Consider the following 16479-nt stretch of genomic DNA (forward strand, 5'->3'; position numbering starts at 1 on the left):
TAAGTGACTTGCCCAGCGTCACACAGCTCCTAAGTGTCTGAGGCCATATATGAACTCAGGAAGATGAGTCTTCCTGACTTCAAGCTTGTCGCTCTATCCATTGCATCAAGCCTGCCTCTAAAACAATCTGTAGACAATGAAAGTACTGGTAATGAGCCACCTGAACAAAGAAGACAGGATTTCTAAAAAAAAAAAAAAGGTTCTTTCTACTCCATAATTTGTGCTCCTACTATACGCTCTAACTCATTCTTCTATTTCTAGTAAGAGTGACTCAGGGTTTCATGCACTCCATCCTTACAACCAAAGCATATTGGCTAACCTGCAGCTTGTATAATAATACATTTCCTTTATTCCTCAAACCCTTTAACTTCTCCTTTTCATCCTCCCTATCTCCCCATCCCTTTTCTGGCCTAATATCATCAACAGCACAAGGAAGTTTCTTTGGAGTGAGGATTTTTCATTCAGTTTATTTGCATCCTCAGCACCTAGTAAAGTGTTTGGCACATTGTAGGTGCTTAATACATACTTACTGATTGACTGATTTAACTTGATAATAGAGAGTGATAAGAGTGATAGTCATAATATGAATTCCTAAAAGAAGACTGAATATGATCTAAACAACAGCAAGGATCAGGTACAATCACACCAAAAGAGAAGCCAGATTCTTACATTCACATTCAAGAGAGTATTTAGGTGAAAATTTATGTATGTAACAAGATTTAGAAAGGTATGTATTCCATTTGTGTATGCCACATGAGTTGTGAAATTTGAAAACTTCACGAATGTAAGATAAATTTGCAGCTAAGTAAAAACTAGTGTATTGTAAAAGACATCACATACAAACCCGTATTATATAAGGCTTTACTTTCACCAGCACGTTTATTACGCTGTCTTCAACTTTTCTTTAAAATTAGATTTAAAATTTTTTTTCAATTAACAGTCATTTATTTTTTTCTTCCATCCTCTCCCAATTGAAAAAGGAAAAAGAAAACCTCGGCAACAGATTTGTTAAGCAAAATAGACTGACAAATGAGCCATACCCACAAAGGATGTCTAATTCTGCATCACCAGTCAACCTCTCAATTTCTTCAATATTAGCCATTCTTTTGCTTATATCACTTTGCCCTTGTTTTCATTAACTCTAACTACAGCTAGGTTACACAGTAGATTGGGTGCTAGTCCCATCAAATGGGGACATAAAACCACCTATCTCCCAGGGTGGTAGTGAAGATCACATGAGATAATCTTTGTAAAGCAACTGGAATACAGTAGTGCTTAATAATTGCTTCCTTCCTTCCTCTTTCACATCTTCAATTAAGCTAAAAAAAATTAAGCAACAAATTAACAAAAATGTCAAAAGGTGGCTTGTCAGGAAGGCAGGCACACGAGTATACTGTTAATGGAACTACAATTTGTTCCAGTCATTCCAGAAAGCAAGTGGAATTGTGTGTGTGTGCATTTTACATATATTTCATTTTTCCCCCAATTACATGTTAAAATACTTTTTACATTTGGTGATTTTTCAGATTTTGAGTTCCAAATTCTATTCTTCTCTCACTCCTTCCCCTACCCTCTCCTTAAGACAGCAAGTAATCAGATATAGGCTATACATGTGCAATCGTGTAAAACATTTCCATATTAGACATTTTGTACAAGAAGACTAAAATTTAAAAAAAGAATGAAAGAAAGTGAAAAATTGCATGCTTCAGTCTGTATTCAAATAATATCAGTTCCTTCTTTGGAAGCAGATAGTATACTTCATCATTAGTTCTTTGGGATTGTCTTGGATCATTGTATTGAGGAGAATGGCTGAATCATTCACAATTCTTCATCATATAATATTGCTGTTACTGTGCACAATATTCTCCTGGTTCTGCTCACTTGAGTTCACACAAGTCTTTCCAGATTTTCCTAAAATCATCCTGCTTCTCATTTCTTACAGCACAATAGTATTCTATCACAATTATATGCCACAGTTTGTTTAGCCATTCCTCAATTGACAGACACCCCCTTTGATTTCTTATTCTTAGCCACACAAAAAGAGTTGTTATAAAAATTTTTGTACAAATATGCACTTTTTCCTTTTTTTATAAATCTTTGGGATATAGACCTAACAGTAGTATTTTTGCAGCAAAATTTATAGCCTTTTGGCCATAGCTCCAAATTGCTCTCCAGAATGTTTGGATCAGTTCAAAGCTCCACTAATAATGCAATAGTGTCCCAGTTTTCCTACGTTTCCTCCAACACCCATCATTTTCCATTTTTTGTCATATTGTCATATTAGCCAATTTGATAGGTGTGAGGTACCCGAGAATTGTTTTAATTTGTATTTCTCTGACCCATAGTGATTTAGAGAATTTTTTTCATATGACTATAGATAGCTTTGATTTTTTTATCTGAAAACTGCCTATTTACATGCAATTGGGGAAGACTTGTATGTTTATATATTTGACTATTTCTCTATATATTTGAGAAATGGGGCCTTTATCAAAAATACTTGTTGCAAAGTGGGTTTTTTTCTGTTTTTTTTTTCCATTTTTCCCAGTTTTCTGTTTTCCTTTTACTTTTGGTTGCATTGGTTTTGTTTGTGCAGAAGCTTTTTGATTTTTAAGTAATCAAAAGTATCTATTTTACACTTTGCAATGCCATATCAATTTTTTGGGTGCTAGATTCTTTTCTTATCCATAGATCTGATAAACAATGTGTATATTTTTAAATAACTAAACTGTACATACCCTTTGACCCAGAGATGCCACTACTAGGCATTTACCTCAGGAGGGTCAAAGACAGAGATAAAAGTCCCACATAGCAGTATTTTTGTAGTAGCAAAGACCTAGAAATAAAGTAGGTACCCATTGGTTTATGAATTACTAAATAAATTATGAATGTAATTGACTATTAGAGTGCTACAAGAAATGACACCTACAAAGATTACAGAAAAGCATGTGATGATTAATATGAACTAATAAAGAGTGAAATACACAGAACCAAGAAAAAGACACCCATAATAAATAACTACAACAATTGTAAAAAGAACAAAAAACAAAAACTGAATGCTGATGAAACTTGATCCCAGAGAAGAGCTAAGATAGTGTAATTCCCTCTCTTTTTTGCAAAAGTGAAAGATAATGCTTGTGAAATATTGTGTATATGTCAGATACAATTGAGCTATTATTTGGTATTGCTGAATTGTTTTTCTTCTTTGTTCTTTTTATTTGTAATAAGGAAGAGCTCAGTGAGTAGGACAGGAGGAGACATTCAGAAATGAAAATTATGGGAAAAATAAAGTATATCAATAAAAATTTGTTTTAATTTCAAAGGTCTAGAATTTTGCCAGGAGTTGAAGTCTGACTCATTGTTCTGTAGTTCATAGACTCCAACCTTTCCCTTTAAGAAAAACAAAACAAAACAAAACAGGACATTTGATTTTTTTCTAGTCCTCTGACATCTCTCCCATCACCTGCAGCCTTTTCAAGGTTACAGACAGTGGCTTAGTAATGGCATCAAACAGTTCTTTCAGAACTTAGGATGGAATGAATCCAGGACTGGAGGCATGAACGCACATCAGTCATAGCTAGGTCCTCTCTGCTAGTATTTGTGTTCTGTCTCTCCCAATTCAAAGATCATGCTTCCTGGAGGAAGGAAAAAGGACTAAAAATAGGAATGGAGAAATTCAGCCTTTTTGACATTGTTTGGAATCATCATATCATGTACTCCCAAAGAGTACCTTTATCCCTTCTCTGTTCTTCTCCTTGCCCCTAGAACAGCTTTTTTCAAAATTCTCTTGTACGTAACCAATGTGAAAATATATTTAATATGATTACACATGTATAGCCTATCTCAGATTGCATGCCATCTTGGGGAGGGAGGAGCAGAAAGAGGGGGGAAAATTTGGAACTCAAAAACTTATAAAAGTGGGTGTTGAAAAGTAAAAATAAATTTTAAAAAGGAAATCAAATTTTAAAAAAAATTTAAAGAAAATTTTTTATAAAGAAAAGAAAAAATCCTTTTGGATTATCCGTACCAAAGTAGTCATCACCACTAACTTAAGCTCATTCTGAGCTCTAGCGACCCTGAGAGGAGCAGGTCACCTTTCTGTATTCATCCTTAGTTCCTTTGCCCTTACTTCCAACTTCTGTCAATTCATTTTGAAAATCCAAGCTGGTCAGCAATTCCTAGTAACTTTCCCTATTCTTTTTCATTGGAATTGTTTCTATTTGTATCTTCAGAATTTCCTTTTTTGAGAACTACACTTTACTCAAAATGGGGAAGACCAGTGCCTTGGGATTTAGGAGACATCAGTTCTGTTACAAGTTCTATTACTTCTCTTCTGTGGACCTTGTTCTCTTCCAGACCTAACATTCTGTCACCATATCTATCCAAATAAGTAGTCTTCAGTCCTCCATGCAAATGTTCCAACAATTTGACTTCATAGGTCAATTTCTTCTGGCTTAATACCCCTTTCATGAAATGCTTTTGAAACCCTTTCCCACTTCAAGAACCATGTGTCATTAAAAAAAAAAAAGTACTGCATTTGGAGTCAGAAGCTCTGAATTCAAATCCTGGAACTGGAATTAACAATTTCTGTTGCCTTGTGTGAGTTGCTGGGTTTTTTCTCTGTCTGGACTTCAAATTCCTCTATAAAAATCAGTAAAAATCTACTGAGAGTCATCTAGATGGCACAATGGATAGGGGCACCATGGCTGGAATCAAGAAAACCTGAGTACAAATCAAGCCTCAAACACTTAAAAGTTATGACCCTGGGCAATTCACATCACTTCTGTCTTCCTTGGTTTCCTCATCTAGAAAATGGGATAATAATAGCACCTAACCTCCCAGGGTTGTGGTAAGGATCAAATGAGATATTTTTAAAGAATGAACCTTAAAGAGCTATGCAAATGTCAGCTATTAATATTATTAAACATATATTAGCACATTTCATTTAATAAAAATTATGCATATTATTAATAATAGTAGCTAGTAATAATGAGATTGGGCTAAGATGATTTCCAGTGTTTCTTCCAGCTCTAAACCCCACAACTATCTTTTGGTGTATACTATGCATGAAAATCATCAGGTCTTTAGCTACCTTTTTCACTTTCAGTTTTCTTTTGGGTGAATATTCATTCATAAGCCTGATCTTTGCCCTTCCATAGTTTATAGTGCAAGCAATAAATCATCCCAACTCAAATCTAATATTTCAACTCCCCAAATTTTGGTTGTTTAAAAATAATTCAATTCCAATATGATTCGCTTCCTTTATTAATAGAAAGATCTTTCCATTGATTCCTTCATATGCACAAAATACTTTCCTCTTTATAATCAGCCTCATTTTTTAAATTCAAATCCCATTCAGTTCACTTTATTTCAGAATTCTGTAAACTACTGTTTCTAGCTTTCTGTGTCCTCATATAATATATGCTTCAAATTTAAGTTGTGTTTTATCCAAAGTTGTATGAATTTAATTAGTCCTCTAAGACTTCCTTTTTTTTTGTTTTCTTTTTTTAGGAGAATAATTTATTTATTTGTTTTTATTTATTTATTTGTTTTCAATTTTCTATAATCACTTCCATAAGTCTTAGATTTTCTCCCTCCCTCCTTCCCTCACCTCCCTGAGATGGCATGCAATCTTTTATGGGCTCTACACATGCATTCCTGTTAAATACATTTTCACATTAGTCATGTTGCATAGAAGAATTAAAATGAATGGGAGAAACCATGAGAAAAACCCAAACAAAACAAAACGTAACACAAGAGAAAATATTCTGCCTCACTCTGCATTCCAATTCCATAGTTCTTTCTCTGGATGTGAATGGTATTTTTGTCTCAACAGTCCTTTGGGAATGTTTTAGATTCTTTTTTGTTTTTCTTCTTAAAGCCTCTCTTTCTATTCCTTCCCCGTGTTTCAAGGTCTGTGCTTTCCTGTCTCTCATACTGCCCTTTTTTTTTTTTTTTTTTTTTTTTTGGAAAACTCAGAATTTTTGTTGAGTCATTTTTCAATTGTCTCTGATTCTTCATGACCCCATTTGGGATTTTCTTGGCAAATACACTAGAGTGGCTTGCCATTTCCTTCTTTGGGTTATTTTACAGATGAGGAAACTGAGGCAAACAAGGTTAAGGGACTTACCCAAGGTCACATAGCTATTAAGTGTCTGAAGCCAGATTTGAACTCAGGAAGATGAGTCTTCCTGACTCCAGATCTGGCATTCTATCCACTGTGCCACCCAGCTGCCCAGAACTCAATGCAAGAACAAAAACATTGAAGAGGGATGGTATTCCAGGTCAGGGGCCATGGTGAGCAGATTGCCAAAGCTGTAACAAGAAAGTGTTGGAGCAAGGTTAGACACAGACCAGATCCAGGGGAACTGTGCCTGACTTCCCATGGCATGCTGAGAGACACAAAAATGAGTGTGGGAGTTGCTACTGACTGACCAGGGTCATACAGACCCAACAAAAACCAAGAAGAGGCATAAAACAGGATGGTATGTTGTCTTAAGATTTACAATTCCATTCATGATGCAAGAACTACATTAAAATGCTCTGTGAATTTGTAGTAACTTCAAACCAAACTAGTGCAGGGGAGGGGAATATAGCACTTCCAAGTAAGGACTTGCCCAATTGCTTTGCAAAGTACCCAAAGAGGAGTCCTTTCTGTGTTCCTTGCTGTCTGAAATGACCCTTTTCTATTATATGAATGACTTTGTTAGCTTAAGTGCTAGCAGGGAAACCAAGAATCCTTTCAGAGACCCAAGTCAGAGTATGATGTTCCCAAAGGAGCCTCTCACTGAGACATGTCATTGAGATTATTATTAGACAGATCAAGCAGAAGCATGCTGGTACCATCTCCTAAAGACTTGAACTGATTGTTAAATTTTTCAATGTGAGCATTTAAACCTCAGAAATCAGTAAACTAAACATTAGTTCTTGATTTTTGTTGATGTTGATTATCTAGACTTAATAAGTGATGGAGAAAATTATATAAGCAAATTAAATTTAAAATTGTGTCATATGTACATTTGTTTCAGAGAACCAGTTGTTAAACATTTACTACCACTGTCCCCCAAAACTAAATCCAATCCGTCATTTCAAAGGAAAGGTCTAACACATAAATTACACTGAAAATCATTATAACTCTCATTTATACGGGGCTAAACATTTAAAAAACGATTTCCTAACAAAAAAGCCTGCGATACATGTACATAGGTAAAAAAAATTATTGTCCCCGTTTTATATATGAGAAAATAAATGTAAGAAAGGGTGATTTACCTATAGTCTTACAACTACATAAGTATGACTGTCACATTTTGAACTCAAATCTGCTGATGCCACGTCCAAAGGCCTTTCCTCCGTACCACACTGTTTCCCAAAACCCCACTGCCCCTTTACACAACTAGCTCCCTGCATTCAACTGGGCAATTCTCATTATGACTACACCAGCCATTCCATTTCTCCTTTGATGGTAACTTAGTTCAATCTATTTTATTCTTATTATGACTCTTTCCTGGGTAATTTTATTTTGTACTTACATTCCCTAATCAAGTTCTAAACTAATCTGATATTTTTATTAATCATGTGAATAAATATATTACAATTTCTCTTTAAACAAGTTGCCATATCTCCTCTATTAATTATCTGATTCTTAAAGAAAAGAATGCAAGCTCCTGGCTCTAAAAGAATAATCTCCACAAAGAATCTCTAATATCAATGATTCTTTTTCTTCTCATCTTAAACAATAACAGCAACAATCAATGGAGCACTGGGCTTTCAGTCAGGAAGACCTGAGTTCAAATCCAGCCTCAGACTAGATTGACTGTGTGACCCTGGGCAAGTCTCTTAACCTTTGTCTGTCCCAGTTTCATCAACTGTAAAATGAGGACTGTAATAGTAGCTACCTCCCAGGATTGTTGCAAAGATCAAATGAGAAAACATTTGTAGAGCACTTATCACAGGATCTGGAATATACTAGTATTTTAAAATGCTTGTTTCTTTCCTGTTTTCCTTACTTCCTTCTTCCTAATTCTTCCAAAATAAACCTATTTTTTCCTCTGCTAAAGCTGATGATAAATTACTTAATTTCTGGGATTTAGGGTCACAGATTTAGAAATGGAAAGGAACTTAGAAGTCATCCAATTCAACCTCCTTATTTTACACACAGAGAAAATAAAGGTCAGAGAAATAAAGTGACATCCCCTTTGTCACACAGGTAGTAAAGTGATGAAGCCAAATCCTTCAATTCCAAATCACAGCACCATCTTGCCTCACTTGGATTATTATAAATCAATCCTTAGTCATTCATTGTGATTGATCATAAAATCCTCTCATGAATAATCCTTTGCTTCTAGCCACCCCCAGAGGAGGTACTGTATTATACAGGTCCCCTTCCTCTTTGGTAATCTGCATTAAAGACAAAATAGAAAAAACCAATAACGCCAGTGGTAGGTCTTTTCCCCTCTTTTCTCTCTTCTTTGCTTGCCTTCCTTGCCCCAAGCTTTCAGCTTCTTCTCATCAGACCTCTCCATTTATGCTTCAAGATGCATACAAGCCCTTTCATTCTCCATGGACTTCACTCTGTCTCTCTACACTTTCAAAAGTCTCCTTCTGCTATGGTTACTTCTGAAGCTCTCATTTTTCCATCAAGTTCTTCTGGCCCCTGGTATGAACCATGTTCTCATTGTTTCTCTCTTCCCTCCAGGAGCTTAGATTGTTGTGTTCATGTATGTTCACAAATGCAGCAGCCTCAGCTGATCCTCCCTCAGCGGTAACATTAACACCATTAACACATTAACATCACCTGAGAAATCATCACACACTCATACATTCAGAGATTCTCCATTTACCATGATGAGAGAGATCCAATGATTTCTCACAGTGACCAGTCTGAAGATAATGAACAGCTTACTTTGGTCTTTAGAAAAATATAACCCACCAGGGTTATTTCACTATTATTCTAACTTGCTATTTAGTCTTGAGTATGGAATAAAAAGTAATACTCATTTACACAGTATTTTATTCAAATTTAAAAATTCTTTCACTAAGATAAACAAGTCATTTTATCGTATTTATTATATTTGCTATATCCTTTGATAATGAATGACCATAGCAATTTAGTATTAGCAGAAATGTTGAGGCCCTTAGTGGACAGATATGAAAACATAAAGCCACAGCATCAGTGATACTTCTCAGCCAAGTAGCTTCATAGCATCCATGTAGAAACCAAAGGTGATGACCCTTCGGGGGCAGACAGATCAGGAAAGATCTTGAAAGCAAAAATTTTGGTCAAATTTAAGTTGTGGGTACTTCAGGGGGCCAACGGAAATGGATCAACTAGAATGTAATTGATTACTTAAAAAGATCAGTTATAGTGCCAACGGGCAGCCAGCGATATGAGTGATTGAAACACCAGATATGATAACAACACTGAGGTTGCAATGCTGCCTTGGATCTCTAATGTCAAACAAAATAATTTGTTAATGTTTTAGAGGACTAAGCATTGTGGGACACTTTAAGGAATGGAAGATGGAGCATTTGCTTCCAGGAAATTTGTACTTTATATGGGAAGAGAAAACATTGATACATGAAAAGTGAATGAGGTGAGAGAGTTCACAGAACAAGATGTAGATATAGATGATAAGTTTTACAAAGTCTTATCCCTAGTAGGAAACATGGTATCACAGAAAGAGTCTAAAGACTTGAGTTCTGGCCTATCTCGGCTGTTAATTAACTCCATGACCTTGGGCAACCATTTCCTTATCTTAAAATACAAGGGATTGGACTAGATGACCTCTATATTCCCTTTCCAGATCTATGAGTCTTAGGTTCCATGGTTTATATACCGTCATATGTTTAAGGAGAAGGTTTATTATAGTTTCAGAAATTATCAATTTTCTGAGTAGGTTGAGAGGGTTTTTAATTAGATGGATATAAAGATATATAGATATATGTATGTATATGTGTGTATACTGAATTCCTGCCTCCCACTAATGCTGCTCCTAACTCCTCCTTCATAAAATCAACCAACCAAGAAGTATGTATTTGAACATATTGAACATATATTCTGCAAACAATATCAAAGAAGCATGGATGTTCCCAAAAGGAGTTTATACTCTGGGCAGATGCACATGTGAAACTTTGTCTATAATAAAGGAAAAGGCATTGAACTTGGTTGGAGTCAGGAAACTAGGGTTTGAATCCTTACTTTAGCACTTCTTGGATGTATGACCCTGGCCAACTCACCTCTGCCCTCTCTGAGTCTCTGGAGTGGTAATAATTTTATTGTACTACCTGCCTCAGAGGATTGTTGTGAGTAAAGCACAAATGCTCCTTAAAATGTCATAAAAAATATGATGCATTATTAATACTAAGTAAGTATTCAGTAAAGAGGTAGCTAAGGGGCTCAGTACATAGGACTCTGGGCATGGAGTCAGGAAAACCTGAGTTCAAATCCAGCCTCACACACTTATTAGCTGTGTGACCCTGGGCAAGTCACTTAACCTCTGTTTGTTTTAATTCACTGAAGAAGGGAATGGCAAACCAGTATCCTTGCCAAGAAAACCCCATTGATAGCATGGTCCATGGGATCATGAAAAGTTGAACATGACTGAACGACTGAGCAGTGTAATTTATATCATATTGCATATATATATATGAATTAAACATTATTAATATAAATAACTGATTAGAAGTTTAAGAGAGAGAGAATTTATGAAGACTGAAGCAGTCAGAGAAAGCTTCTTGGAGAATAATATACTTGAACTAGGCAATGAAGAATTCAGAGGGTAAAAAGGAAGTAAGGAAAACATTCTAGGCAATGAGTGATACAAACAGAGATAAGAACGGGAAATAATACTCCATGTGCTCAAGACTATGAGGAGCCTGGTTTGACATTTCATCTGGAGAAATAAGGTTGACTAGATATAGCACTGGGCCAGATTATAGATGGTCCTGGAGAGTGTAGACTGGATGTCACAATCAACAAAGTTGTCCATTTGGAGCAAAGATGTAGCAGGATACAATGATATTTAAATTTTCAGGAATCAAGAAACATGGTCTAAAGGTTACAAGTGGTACCATTTCTGAACTACTGTCCCATGTAAACCCTGAGATTGTCCTTACTTCAGAGGAAATAAACATACTGTTACAGGTTCAAGTCAACACTGAAAAGGCAGATTTAGAGAAAGAAACCCCTCTTAAACAAGTTGTGACATGAAAACAAATCGAAGGCAATTGAGGCTAGGATTTCAGAATGATGAAACAAGCAGGAACAAGCAAACTGGAACATAGCAACAAGGTCTGTAGTAAACTTTGCTGGCTGAGAAAATGCCTTTCACCTAAAACTGATTTTTTTCTAAAGTATTATATTCTTTCCTCTTGCTTTTTATGAAATGATCAAAATTCGTGTGAGAAGTAATTTTTTACTAAGTTTGGAACTAGTTTCATACTAATTAGCTTTTCCTTCCCATATAGAGTTATACTGAAGTGAGAATTTATAAACCCATAACATATTGTCCTTCTTGAAGCACATACATTTTAAGATTTAGAAACTGGAACACGAGAAAGAAAAAAGAAGCAAAACTTGGTAGGATTCCTTCAGCCTTTTACAGCTCCTGATTTAGGACATAAGCATCTTCCTCTTTGGTCACTCTTACCTTTCAAGTTTGCTAGCTGAAAGTTGGAAGATAGATAGAATTCTAAATTAAATTCATATTTATCTTTTGGGGATTGTTTTATGTTATTATTATTTTTAAAACATAGACACAAGATTTTTTTTTTTTATGGAGATACCTCCATATCAAGCGTTCCAACCCAAGGAAAGGTAGTTTTCCTTGTTTTTCCCCACCACCACCCCCATACTCAGGTCCCAAATAACTACTAAGTTACCTGTAAGCAAAGCTGGAATCCAGGTACAGAGAAGCCACACAACCAGGTTAGCCAACGCTTCTTTCAGAACCATTCTGTGGGTCCAGGGTTAGCTTGGCTCTGAATGTTCTTTTCCCAAATAAAGTGTCTTGTTTTGTTTAGCCATTATTGGTGCAGTACACAGATTTCTGAAGTAAAGCTTGGAATTTTGGTAGTGTCCAAACTGTTCTGTAAAGAAAGATCGGACTGGTGTAACAAGACAATGCACTGCCCCTCCTACTTGTTAGTCATCTAGTCACATTTCATTAAGGGGAGTGTCTAGAAGGAGTTCCAGACCAACTCCGCCCAAGCCTGTTTGATGAATCCCATAAGTGCCCTTCAGCCAGAGACTCCTCAAGTTGTATCTTTTATACATAAAGGCTTTTTATATTATGAATTTCCCCCTGATCCAGATTGTTCAGAGCAATTTCCAACACTACACCTGGCATGCTTTTTCCTTTTCAATCAGAGACAATGAAAATAGGGCATAATTTTTCACTTATTTTAATAACCACGACCAATCATAGTTACAGTCAAAGAACCTGAGTTCAAATACCAAGTCTGCCACTTACAAGCTATGTGATCATGGGCAAGTCACTTAACTTCTCTGGACTCAGTTTCCTTTTTTGTAAAATGACAGGTTAGATTAAGATGACCTAAAGTCATTTCTAGCTATAAATCCACAAGATTCTATTATCCTTCTCAATTCCACCTTGAGTTCATTTCAGTCAAGATAAGGCATTAAAAAAGGAAAAATAGAAAAGGAGAAATAATAGAAATCAGAAGAAAAAAATTCATGGTTTACTAACTGTCCCCGTGGACTTCTAACTCCTTGAATTACATAAGTTCTCAGCATAAGTTCTCTGGAGCCTTTGAATCAGACTATTAGTAGTGTAAGAGACCTCAGAAAACATCTAATCTGATTACCTTATTTTATAAAAAGGAAGCTGAAACTTAGATGGCTAAAAAGGAACCGAATAGGGCAAAGGAATAAGCATTTCTATGGCATCTACTATGTATCAGGCATTGTGCATAGCACTTTACGAGTATTATCTCATTTAATCTACTTAACAACCTTATGAACAAGGTGCTGTTATCTCTATTTTAGAGTTGAGGAAACTGAGGCAAACAGAGGTTAAGGAATTTGTCCAAGGACACAACTGCTAAGTATCTGAGGCTATATTAGAACTCAGATCTTTCTATCTCCAAGTTCAGCCTTCTATTGCCTAGCTGCCAAGGAACTGGTGAAGTGATTTACCCCCAGACCACAAGGCCAATTAGGAACAGAGTTGGATTGGATCCCAGATCTTCTGCTTCCCACCCAGTATTGGCTCTTCCTACTGCATTCAAATACACTCTTAAAATTTTTTATGTCATTTTTCATTTCTTCTGTCTCAGTGATGAGAATAATAAATCACTCAGTCAATTAAATCAACACCACAAAGTTGCATTTAAAGGGTTTATTGTATAGAAAAATAGATAGGTACATAGGTAGGTAGGTAGACAGATAGGTGGATGGATAGATAGATGTTGGGGGTGTAAGCTCAGTTCCATGTGGACAGTCTCGGGCGGGTAAAAGGTGAGGACTTCTAAACCTTAGAGTTCTCATGAGGCCCCCCAGGGAACAGCAGGGAATTGAGGTGTGAGACCGAGATATCTCGTGCATTTCCGCCTCTTCCCGTGGGAAACGTGATGGGAGAGAGCATCCCCGCCCTCGAGATTGGCCCAGATCTGGGCACACCTATTGTTATCTAACAGGCACGGTATTGAGGTGCAAACGATGCGGCAGGAGAGCTTAAGTAGGGTCAGGAAAGCCCGAAGGCGCTCTTAGCGCTGAGGGGCCCTTAGAGGACAGAAGGCCCCTCTTCCTTCTCTCCTCTCTTTGCTCTTCCCTCTCCCCTCTCTCCCCACTTCCACTTCTGCTTTCATTCTCTTACTGTAAGATCTTTGCCTCCTTGGGAGATTTCTCTCTCTCTCCTAAGGAAGAGTTCCCCCTGCATATGTAACCAGGACCCTGAATAAAGCCTAACCCTTGTTCGACTCCGGAAAGTCTCTTCTCTCATACGTTTATCCGGTTTGGCCAGCCGAAGACCTGTGATAGGTAAGGTAAGACTCGGGTAGCCCTCAGGCCTCTAGGCCTGGCAGATAGATAGACAGATAGACAGACAGACAGACAGACAGACAGACAGACAGACAGACAGACAGACAGACAGATAGATAGATAGATAGATAGATAGATAGATAGATAGATAGATAGATAGATGGATAGATACATGGATAGATCATCTGTCATGTTTAAGATACTGTATTAGATGCTAAAGGAAACAGAGAAGTACACATTCCCACTCTCAAGGCAGTGACCATCTAGAAGAATGGTTAACAAGAGATATTAAAGGAGCATTTCTGGCCCTCATAGAACTTGATTCAATTCAAATGCGTTGTCCCAAAGCACCAGTTGCCTATTGAATATTTCAAATTTGATATTCTGGTGACATCTCAAACTCAGCATGTCCAAAATAGAGCTCATTATCTTTCTTCTCCAAACCACCCCGCTTCAAAAATTTCCTACTTCTGTCGAAAGTACCACCATTCTTCCAGTCTTCCAGGTTCATCATTTTGGTGTTGTCCTCATCTTCTTACTTTCCATTATTTCGTATATCAGTAAGTCAACAAACATTTACGAAGCATTTACTTTGTGCCATGCTCTATAAATTCTAGGGATACAAAGACAGGTAAAAATATGGTCCCTGTCTTTCGAAGTTCACCTTCTAATTGGGGAGATAGGCAAATAACTGTACACACAAGACTTAGAGTAAATGGAACATAATATCAGAAGGAAGACACTAGGGGTAGGAGTCTTACAGGTAAGACCTGAAGAATGTCTTTTGAGCTGATTCTTGAATTCAGGATGCAGAGGTGAGAGGGAAGATATGAGCAACAGCCAGTGAAGGCACAAAAAGAGTTGGGAGATGGTGCGTCATCTGAGAAGTACAGCAAGTAGACCAGGTAACCTGGATCAGAGACTTCATGGAAGAGAATAAAATGGAAGAAGACTGGAAAGGTAGGAAGGGGTCAACTTATAAAAGGCTTTAAATGTCAACCAGAGAGTCTTATATTTTATTCTAGAGATATTAAGGAGGTATTGGCATTTGTTTAGTGATGGAGGTGACATAGTCAGGCTTTAGCAAAATCACTTACTTTGGCAAAAAGTGGAGAATGGAATAGAGTGGGAAAAGCCTTGAGGCAAGATGACCAATCAGAAGGTAATAGCAATAGTTTGGGTATAAGGTGGCAAGAAATTGCATGAGGGTGGCAGTGGTGAAAAAAGGGTATGTATCAGGAAATGTTGTGAAGATAGAAATAATAAACATGGCAATACAGGATGTAGGAAGAATATGAAGGATTGCAAGCAACTACCCAAAAAAACTTGGGTGAGGGTGAATGGTGATGCTCTCAACAGCAGTAGGGAAACTGGAAAGAAGGAATAAGAAGATAAGTTATTCTGTTTTGAATGTGCTGTACCTACAAGCCAACCAGATTAAGATGTTCAAAAGGCAATTGGTGGAATAGAGCCAGGATAGAGGAGCAGTAGAAAGCAGTGTGGTGAGCTACCCTCCATAAATTCCTTCAAACAGAACTAGAAATGCACTAGACAGAATCCGGATGGGGAAATATAGAAAAAGTCACAGTGAGTCATTTCTCCAGTGCAGATAAAAAAATTTGCAGACAATGGGGATGGGGTCAGGCAGGTCATACCATGCAGGGCATATGCCAATGTTCAGAGAAAGGCTGTGCATCAGAGGAAGAAAAGGTTCTAGATCCATACCAGGGCACCGCCAGACCCATAATGGATCATTATGACAAGAACAAGTGTGAAATGATAGCTTTTTCACCCACTACCAGGCTCCCAGTCACAGATGCAAGGTAGAATGAGAAGAGGACCTGTGCATGGCAGTGATGTCCACAGGTGGAGAAATTCTAAATAGCGTATTAATAAAGGTGGAATTTCAGTAGCCAACAGTAATAGGAGCAGCAGTAGTGGTATGGCTCAGACTCCAGACTTAGAGCAAGGTCTCACTTCTAGCACCTATCCAAACCTGCAAAGGAATAGCCAAGGCAGGGACGTCAGACCAAAAGGGAGTTTACAATTCTACCACTTTGAACCACCAGCGCTTTCCAGATGGTTTATAGGGGTGGCGTCTAGCAGCAGTCTACTCTCACACATACCCAAACTCAGTTCAGAAACTTGCAGGAAGGGAGCAATCAGAGGTTGCCTTGGATCAGACCATTTTGAGAGCACTGAAAACGTGCAGGTTCCTGTCTCTGTCCCTGAAATTCTGGGTCTCTCATATATCCAAGGTAGTAGCAACAGGACCAGTCAGTCCATACCTTCCTTCCAGAAGTGTGGCAGAGGCCAGCCCTAACATCAAATCTAAAGTCAAGATGGAGGCTGGATGAATGGCAAAAACAAACAAACACACTATAAGAGCTATTATGATAGCAGGGATTCTCATGACATAAACCATGAAGAGACTAACTCCAAAACATCTATAAGCAATAACTCAGCTTGGGTATAAACTTAAC

At 37.3% G+C, this 16479-nt stretch overlaps 1 protein-coding gene across 1 annotated transcript in view; it reads right to left on the reverse strand.

The window, feature by feature from the left end:
• Nucleotides 1-12109, reverse strand: part of IL20RB (interleukin 20 receptor subunit beta) — a 28720-nt gene extending 16611 nt beyond the window's left edge. The window contains exon 1 of the mRNA XM_072613569.1: nt 11878-12109. Coding sequence (XP_072469670.1) covers nt 11878-11950 — 73 coding nt within the window. The 5' untranslated portion in view covers nt 11951-12109. The remainder of the gene's footprint in view (nt 1-11877) is intronic.
• Between the last annotated feature and the right edge of the window lie 4370 nt (nt 12110-16479).

This window comes from Notamacropus eugenii, chromosome 5 (assembly GCF_028372415.1).
Source record: "Notamacropus eugenii isolate mMacEug1 chromosome 5, mMacEug1.pri_v2, whole genome shotgun sequence".
Lineage (NCBI taxonomy): Eukaryota > Metazoa > Chordata > Mammalia > Diprotodontia > Macropodidae > Notamacropus > Notamacropus eugenii.